The sequence below is a fragment of the Salminus brasiliensis genome, chromosome 1 (assembly GCF_030463535.1).
Source record: "Salminus brasiliensis chromosome 1, fSalBra1.hap2, whole genome shotgun sequence".
Classification (NCBI taxonomy): domain Eukaryota; kingdom Metazoa; phylum Chordata; class Actinopteri; order Characiformes; family Bryconidae; genus Salminus; species Salminus brasiliensis.
Window position 1 is genome coordinate 35,516,345 of NC_132878.1, and position 10,003 is coordinate 35,526,347.

At 37.3% G+C, this 10,003-nt stretch overlaps 1 protein-coding gene across 2 annotated transcripts; it reads right to left on the bottom strand.

Moving 5' to 3' along the window:
- Positions 1-1,499: 1,499 nt before the first annotated feature.
- On the bottom strand, positions 1,500-6,858 carry LOC140575324 (uncharacterized). 2 transcript variants are annotated; one of them, XM_072695605.1, is made up of 8 exons: positions 6,830-6,858; positions 6,599-6,711; positions 6,119-6,174; positions 6,009-6,027; positions 3,915-4,334; positions 2,283-2,411; positions 1,957-2,180; positions 1,500-1,847 (listed from the first exon to the last, which is right to left on the bottom strand). In XM_072695605.1, exons 2-8 carry the CDS (start codon positions 6,634-6,636, stop codon positions 1,741-1,743), a joined length of 993 nt encoding a protein of 330 aa, XP_072551706.1. In that variant the 5' UTR covers positions 6,637-6,711; positions 6,830-6,858; the 3' UTR covers positions 1,500-1,740. The 2 variants fall into 2 exon arrangements, with proteins under 2 accessions (XP_072551706.1, XP_072551714.1); XM_072695613.1 differs by having other exon boundaries at positions 6,539-6,848.
- Between the last annotated feature and the right edge of the window lie 3,145 nt (positions 6,859-10,003).

Consider the following 10,003-nt stretch of genomic DNA (forward strand, 5'->3'; position numbering starts at 1 on the left):
CATGCCTGTATGACCTCCCTACAATGTCTGGGCATGCTCCTGATGAGGATCTCCTCTCAGACCTGGACTAAAGCATCTGCAAAACTCCTGGACAGTCTGTGGTGCAACGTGACGTTGGTGGTTGGAGTGAGACATGATGTCCCAGATGTGCTCAATCGGATTCAGGTCTGGGGAACGGGCGGGCCAGTCCACAGCTTCAATGCCTTCATCTTGCAGGAACTGCTGACACACTCCAGCCACATGAGGTCTAGCATTGTCCTGCATTAGGAGGAACCCAGGGCCAACTGCACCAGCATATGGTCTCACAAGGGGTCTGAGGATCTCATCTTGGTACCTAATAGCAGGCAGGCTACCTCTGGCGAGCACATGGAGGGCTGTGCGGCCCTCCAAAGAAATGCCACCCCACACCATTACTGACCCACTGTCAAACCGGTCATGCTGAAGGATGTTGCAGGCAGCAGATTGCTCTCCACAGCATCTCCAGACTCTGTCACGTTTGTCACATGTGCTCAGTGTGAACCTGCTTTCATCTGTGAAGAGCACAGGGCACCAGTGGCAAATTTGCCAATCCTGGTGTTCTCTGGCAAATGCCAAGCGTCCTGCACAGTGTTGAGCTGTAAGCACAACCCCCATCTGTGGACGTCGGGCCCTCATACCATCCAACATGGAGTTTCTAACCGTTTGTGCAGACACCTGCTGGAGGTCATTTTGCAGGGCTCTGGCAGTGCTCCTCCTGTTCCTCTCTTTGCACAAAGGCAGAGATAGCGGTCTTGCTGCTGAGTTGTTGCCCTCCTATGGCCTCCTCCACGTCTCCTGGTGTACTGACAGACACAGCAAACCTTCTTGCCACAGCTCGCATTGATGTGCCATCCTGGATGAGCTGCACTACCTGAGACACAGAGTTTGGGTTGTAGAGTCCGTCTCATGCTACCACGAGTGTGAAAGCACCACCAACATTCAAAAGTGATCAAAACATCAGCCAGAAGGCATAGGTACTGAGAAGTGGTCTGTGGTCCCCACCTGCAGAACCACTCCTTTATTGAGTGTGTCTTGCTAATTGCCAATAATTTCCACCTGTTGTCTATTCCATTTGCCCAACAGCATGTGAAATTTATTGCCAATCAGTGTTGCTTCCTAAGTGGACAGTTTGATTTCACAGAAGTTTGATTTACTTGGAGTTATATTATGTTGTTTAAGTGTTCCCTTTATTTTTTTTGAGCTGTGTATATCTATGGCAATAGCCATAGATGCTTTAATATGCCTATTAAATGTGACACACTCTATTCTTAATTACAAATTAACAGATTTCTCATTTTCAGTATGTTTTATTCAAGAAATATTACAGAACTTTTACAGGCGTATTACAATCAAACATGCATCATGCATAGTATCTGAACTTAATTATTATTATTTTTTATTTAAAATGTATATTTTCTAAATATTTAACATTTGTAAAAAAAAATAAATAATAATAAAATAAAATAAAATTGGTATGTAAAATATTTCCTGCAGTATAAAAAGTATTATGTCTTTACTATACTGCAAAAAACACATTAAAATATTTTTAAACAAAAGGTTGTATTACATCAGCCTATTAATTTTAAAATACCATTTTAAAAGAACATTTAAAAGGTAAGAAGGAAAAAATAATAAGCATAATAAAAAAAAAATCAACAACAAAACAAATACAAAATAGTTAAGATGTCTCCAAGAGATATATGCATGGATTGTAATTTGCCTTTAATCATTTTTAACTCTCATTGGCACTTGATGAACCCTCCTTATGGGGCTGTTAAAAGGCCTTGTTCCAGGAACAGAACTTCCTTCCTCAGGAACTCCAAAAGGTACTGATATGAAAAATAATTACAATAAAAAACATTAATATTAAACATAGCAGAGTAACATCAGAAAATGATGATACTGTTTCACTTTCTAGAGATTTCTAATTGTACATACCTTCCTCATTAACATATTCATGCTTGGTTATGTTGACATATCCCGCCAAATAGATCACATATTCATTTGTGAAATCTGCATGCTCAATGGGGAAGACAACAAAAGGTGGCTTCTCTGGGTTGTTGTCATACAGGTACCATCTACCCTCTAGTTGGAAGCATCCAACCATATGGTTTACTGACTCATTCTTCTTACACAGCAGCAAGAACTGAAGCTCGAAGGTCCTGAGAAAGCAGCAGGGAAAAGGAGACCAACATCTTCATAGCTTTATAAAACATGTTGGCAACACTTAAACACTACCTGCTAATTTTGTCTGCAGTACTTACCTATCATATTTGTCTGTAATAGAAAGTGGAGGAGCTGTGTCTTTACGGCCATCAACATTCACAAGGGCACAGCAGGGATCTACATAGTTCAGCCCTAGCAGCTTCACATCACCCAAGCATTCCAATTCACTACAAAAAAAGATACAAAAAGATAAAAAAAATAATAGCCAACAACCCATTCCGTAATTAAAGTCTACATGGTGCTGCATGGTCCATCATGATAGATTCATTCCATGCACTCTACAGCACAAGGAAAAGCATTTGTTAAGGCTGTTAAGAAAGTCTAAAAGTGATAATAATGCCTGCACTATGCCACCAGAGGTCCTCCTTTCCAAAGTTCCACACCTCATCATGAGTAAACTCTCCTGCTCCTCATTGCAGGCTACTGCACCCTATCAGAGGACTGTGAAACCCCTTACTTATTGAGAAATCAGGCCTATGACTTTGTCACTTGCATTTCTGAGCCCATGTTTTGTGCCTTATGATGTTCAGGTTTTTTAGCTTTGCAGCCTTTGTGTTTTGATTAATTACTCTTAGACTTCTCTATAATACACAGCACACAAGAAAATTAATCATTGTAGGTGACTTCTATCATTACACAAGTTAAGTCTGGAAGTTCTAACCGGTGGGTGAGCCTGCCTTTGTATTTTAACACATTTAATGTAACTGCAGAAAGGTCTTACAATAAATAAATGTAAAATGTCAGTTATAGAGATGTTACAATTTAAGAAATAGTATTTTTAGTAATATTAGTAGTATTTAATAGGAATGTTCTCATGTATCATGCTAACATCTACATTGAATTTAAGATTAGGAAAAATACACTTTAGCACATGTTTTGTGCTTAATGCATCAAATACTGTAGATGAAAATATCATGGTTGATATTTCATGGTGCTCAGAGGAAAACAGTTAGCTAGGTACCAAAACTTAAATTTTCTTGAGCTGGTGTTTCCCTTTTTTGTCTGAAATAATTTCAATTACATGTTTCCTTTAATGGAATGTTTTGGGTCATTATCATGTTGCATGGTCCACCTCTGCCATATTGTCTAGGTGTTCTCAAACTCATACAGTCTTTCTGTTTGTAGAAGTAGTACTTTAACATGAACTTTAGCAAGAGCTACCCATACATCATATGATGACCTGATCATGTTGGCAGATGTATTACTCATAAATTACTAGACTAGACAGTGGCTAAATTGTTCTGACATTTTTTTAAATCTATAATCTAAATCAAACTAAATGTCTGAGGTTTAAATAAGTCAGGCTCCTCCAGAATTCCCTTTAATGATGCTCTAATCATCTGTAGCTGATGTGCTGAACCTGATTCTAATTTTAGGCATTTTAACTAGTAAATGTGGGCACGTCCTCACAAGAACTGTATTCATATTAATAATATTTGACAAATGATTTCTCAGTTTTGTGTGTTTAGTCACATTACCTCTATCTCTCAATACTGTTAAAATGAATAGCACATGTTTAAATAAGATTAAATACTTTAAAAAAAGAAAAATTGTCACTTCTCATTAATATTTACTTTATACTATTTACTTTATTGCTATAAAACATACTTTATTTTAGCAATCAGGACACGACAACTGTAAATATGGAAGATACATTGGGAAACATTTACCTTATTGTGCTTTGGTGCAGTTCATCAAAGATTTGAGGGCTCAGTCTGTCTTCATCAAAATGGTAATTGGCACATACCAGATCATTAAATATAGGTAAGTGATCTCCTACTTCACTCCAGACATTGACCTCATCAACCATATTAAATCTACAACTATCTGATAACAAGTTTAACTGAATTAGCCAGAGAGCTTTAGCTTTGTTATACTGTCCTGTACAGAGAAAGGTCATAACTGCAATGATTGTACGGTCACTTCTAAAAATTTGCACAATCAAATAATTTTGAATGTAACAGTTAAGAAGAACAACTAGAAAAGAATCAAGGACACATGTGTTTATAAACTGATATTGGCCATAGTAGCCACCAGCTTTCACAGAGCTTCTGCAAACATCAGGGATCAACATCTGTAGCTCATCATGGCTGCAAGAGAGTTAAAAAAAAGTGTTAAGCATTTAACATTAAAAGTGTTGAATACAATTACATGTTGTCACAAAGCAGCTTTTCAAAATCAGTAATTTAGTTAAAAAGCAAGAAAACAACAACATAAGACATAAATGCCTAAGACCCCCGGTGAGCAAGCCAAATGCAAACTATTACCAATAAACTCCAAAACGTCCTGGCACACATATCAGCAGTTATCTGTTCTATTGTGTTGGTCCTTACAATGCTACAATTTCTTTAATAAATAGCTGACTATGAACCACTGACAGGCTAGTAGTGGCGGCCTAAATGTTACTGATTATTAATTAATTTAATGTTAGAGCTGGATACAGGTACTAGGCTGAGAGACAAAAGGTTCCAACTGTGGCTGAACTAACTTGGCAGTGATGGCAACTAATACTAGTGTTAATCAAAACTGAGATTTCATTCTGCCCAGAAATACTAACTGATCAATACCAGAGACCTACTCAAGATTTTAACAATCAAGCCACAACCATGATGGTTCTTTTTTAACTGTAGTGAGAACTCCACAAGGTCAGTAAATATTGTACTTTGATTTTGAGTCAATCCTCTTTGAATGGCGCCCTGAGGCTCAGGTTTGCCAGGGGACGTAAAATCCACCCCTGCGTCTCCTACACCCCAGATACAGTAAAAGATTTTTACTTCTTTGATTTGTGTATTAGGATTAGATGTGTCTGTTATATGTATCTATATCTATATGAAGGATTCACATTAATAAAAACATGCAACAGGTATGATTGAATAAGGAGGCACCTACAGTTTTAACTGAACATATGTAACTCCCATTGCAAATTAGGTTTAGTAGTTAGCAACATTTGCAAGCTCCCAGCTGTTTACATTAAACCAATCAAACCCCCAGCGGCCACCAGATTCTTGAGAAAAAAGACTGCAGAAGACCTGCAGCAAGATTTGGTGGCCACAGGCAATGAGGTTTCGGTTAAGGTGCATACTAAACGCTGAACACCAAGAGATGTATCTCTACTGACCCAAAGATTCTGGAGTGGCGATCACAGTCACCTGAATTGAACTACATAAAAAATCTTTGGTGGGAAGAAGGCTGTTGCAGCTTGCAAACCCAAGGATATTAGTAAACTGAAGACCACCGAATAAGAGAAATGGGTTAAGAATCTACAGGAACACTGCCAGGAGCTGATGTCAGGCTGTGAATCACTTTTACAGCAGGTCAGAACAGCAAAAGGGTGCTCTACTAAGTACCAAGTAAATACTAAAGTAAGTACTAAAGACACTTGTCATGAAGGGGTTAAATAGTTGTTCTATTAGTTGTGTTCAACTATTTAAACTTGTCTTGTTTGATTGGTTTATTGCAAATAAAAAGGCCCACAAAAAGGTCCATATGCAGTAAAAGGCCCATATCAAAAATACTGCAAAGTTCACCACAGATTAAAAACACGCAAAGCTTTACCACAAGCTGACAAGCTGGCTCACTGGCCAATATTCTCACTCTAACCACATTCAGACTTTCCATATAATACTGTAATATATATTTAAATAAAGTCAGACCTGGTATCATTAACAGAGATGGCTTCACCAGTACTTAAAAACACTCATTAACAGAATATAATGCATAAGTAAATATAATGCACAAGTAAATATAATGGATCAAAATCATACCTTTCAATATAAGCAGCCTCTGTGTGAAAAAGAAATGGAAGAAATTGTTTCAGATGATAAGTTTGAAGTAAAAACCTAAAATGTCTTAAAACTTAAAAACAGGTATATACCTTCCATTAGTTTCTCATATTCCTGCTTTAGTCTAGAGATGTACCCTGGTTCGTGACTGCAAGAAAAATAAATCTGTCACCAGTCATTTTATTTGATTTGATTCAGCAACAATCCCACCCACAATCAACACTAAGCAACACATTTCTAGAAATGCTACGCTCAAAAGTGCTAACATGGCTATGATGGCTAAGGCTAGCATGAGTTAGCATAGCATGAGTTAGCATAATTCAGGTTTCAAAATCCAGAAATCATGAAAAAGACATTTTGTCCATGCAGCATAGGTTGGAACTGCTAAACAACACTTTTGGATTTGTCCTTTGTGGAAAAAATCAACAGAATTTTAGATTTTGGATTATATCCTGAGTGCATCCTCAGTGTAAACGGTGATAAATGACAAAAATTAAAAGAAGTTTCATTACCTTGCTCTTATCTGACAGCTACTCAATGTGAAACTACATTCTTACTTATACTTTCATTACCATAACTTGGCGAACAGGTGGGATGCTTTGTTGTTCATGTTAGAATGCTTTGATCTTTATTGCAGATTGGATCAAGTTTCTGTTGACTCTTCTAGTCACCAGAAACTAAAACACTTAAAACAGTTAAAACACTTAATTAAAACACTTAAAACACTTAAAATACTTAACTAAAACACGATTCCAAGCTATTTTTTTTTTTTACTTTTAGTCAAGAACATGGGGTTGACTTACCTTGCCATTGTACGTGCCATCAGTGTCTTTCTCAAAATGGCGACTGTCTCTTTCTTCTAGATGTTTCCATGACGTTTACATGGCGGTTAATGGGCGTTGTGTTTTGTGCATGATTTAAACAGCAGGTAATTACACAAATGTGGATGTTCGTACAGCCGCCCACACTTGCAGGACGTTAATAGGGGATTTTCTCTGCAACTTCAAAACACAAAGCCATCCTGTTTATTCACCTCCACTTGTTGCACAGTTTACTGTTAGTTTAGGTGAATGTCTTTTCACAGAGCAGTACCATTTTTTCTCTCTTTCTCTTCTCTACACAGAAAACAATGAATGAAATAGCAGAAATTATAATGTAATCTACTAAACTCAACAGGAAACCTCAGAAACCTAACATGGTATCATTGGTTTCACCGCTGCTTGGCACTACTGCAAGATCTATACACGTCACTGCAACCACATGCAAGTCTGGCGAGCTACTACATCTCAGCTATAGCACAATCAGGATATCTCAAGCTCCTTTCTGTTGAGTGAAATCCCTGATTGAGTGGGAAATCATTTTCTTCACACCAGTCAAAGTGACGCTCAGATTTCTTCACTTTTGTTAAAATTTTTCACTATACCCATCTTGGGCCTTATAGTATTTGACAACATTTGACAACAGTGATATTGAGTTTAAATCTACAGGACCTACATCTGTAAACAGGGCTGGGCACTGCAGCTGAAGAAGCACATTTAATTATCATCAGACTTTTGATTGAAATTCCTGTCCATATATGTGGTGTTTGTAACATGGCAGACCTACATGTGCCATGTATGTCTTCATTTGACCCCATAGTCCACTGAAAGTGTCAGTAAACAAATCCACACTGATCTGTTGTCAGTGTCCAATCACAGGTACAGTCTCTTCCATTTTGATTGGCCTAAATCGGCTTTAGCTCCACCTTGTCTCAGGTGACTTATAACCTTTACCTTTAACATGCTTGTCTATAATTTTCTTTCCAATCTCCTGAGACAACTCTTTCCTTCGCTTTCTCTGGTCCATGTTGAGTGTGGTACACACCATGTCACCAAGCAGCACAGTGACCTGTAGCCCTATATATAGGCCCACTGACTGATTACAAGATTGTAGACACCTGTGATTCTAATTAGTGGACACACCTTGATTTAACATGTCCCTTTAGTCACATTAGTTTCATATGGTTCAAAATCAATGTCATATTTTTATTTGTTCATTATTATAGCATTATTACTTTTGTCAGATTCAAGTTATTTCTGTGGCCATTGTGGGCTTTTCTTTCATTAATTGAGGGTTACCAACAATTTTGGTCTAACAGTGTTTCAATCTATTGTTTTGACCACTTCCCATTCATTCCCATTCACTCCTAGTCATTTAATTGAGTTGAGCCACTTAATTAAAAGAATGAAACTGCACTGACACTGATATATAGGCATGAAGAGGAAGAGAGTCAAACTCTGCAGCAGAACCGATGCGTATCTCTATTTCAGCTAGAGGTATGACAACAGAGAGGCAAACAAGTGGCACTCTGTTTACTCATCTGCCATCTTTGCAATGCCTATCTTGCAGTCATTTCTGACCAGAAGCCACCTCTATGAATGGAGAGAGACCAAAATACTAAAAACAGAAGGTCAGATTTAAATCACGTATACAATCTGACAGAGAACTCATGAATAGTTTTGAGCGGTTGGCTCACAAATGCACAAAAAATATATATTTATTTGGCTTAAGATCACGTCACGTGACTTTTATTGTCACTCCATCTGAGTACAAGTACACAGTGGAGTGAAATTCTGTTCCTTCAGGACTATGTACATTCTCTGAGAATTCTACCGGGTATTCTATCCTGGGGCTTTTTGTGGGTATGTAAGGTGCTATGACATAGCTATATGCAGTCAGCTTAGACATAAAGCAGAAAACAGGCCTAATGTATCAAGCCCTTAGCAACACTTTAACTACCTATCACTATTACCTAAGTAACCAACAGCTATTCCATTTCCCAGCAACACCTTAATAAGAACTCAACAACACTTAAGTAACCCATACTTCTACCATAAAGACATTTTAGCAACCACAGAGCAACACCTTAGCAACCACCTAGCAACACTTTAGCAACAAACACCAATACCATAGCAAGCACTTAGCAACACTTTAGCAACTGCCTAGCAACACCTAAGCAACCAACAGCTATTCCATTCCCTAGCATCCACTTAGTGACACCTTAGCAACCAACTCCTATACCATAACAGCACTTTAGCAATCTACACCTACTACTATCTACTTATAGTAGATAGTACTGATAGTAGATCTAGTGTTTTCAATCTGTTTTAATGAACAGCAGTACCAGAAGAACTGGTGGAATTGCCCAAGCGTATAGAAGTCATGGTAATCTCTGATTTAAATTTTGTATGTCCAAGTGTTAAATTGTACATCTGACATTCTGTATAAGCAATTCAGACTAAGACTAAGATTTATTGTCACTGATTTTATAGCTGATATTTCACATAATTTACAGACTTCCAAAAATGTGTTACATACAATAATTGTCTTTTATAGATTTATATATAAGACAAAGCATAAAAAGCTGGAATTACTAGACAAAGCTGGAATTACTTTCCAGATTAAAAGAACAGACAGGTGAATACTCAGGCAAAAACCTGTATGGTACTTTCTGCTGTACAGAAGAAGAAAAAAGGAAAGGAAAATCTTAAGGAAGTCAATGTGAAAATCATTTATTCCAAGTTGTTTTGAAATATTCTTATTGGTCTAATAATCACAACCAAAAATCACAGTGCTGTCATCGCTATCACAGATTACAGATATCACACATATCTTAATCACAGAAAATTGTGACTACATTACAAGGCATTACTGCATTTATTTTAATACAGTAAATTACAAATGGTAAAATAATTGAATACTGTAAAATGACAAAACTGTTTTGTCACAAAAAAATCATTAGGCACTTGTTTGTTGAAAAAGCATTTGTTTGTTGAAAAAGCACTTGTTTGTTCATTTATTTTTCATATTTACAATAAAAAACACAAAGCATGAATAAACACTTCACACCTTCTGATATGGGCCCCATTGAGCAAGCCAAAGGCAACAGTGGCAAGGAAAAACTCCCCCACACTGAATGAGGAAGAAACCTTGAGAGG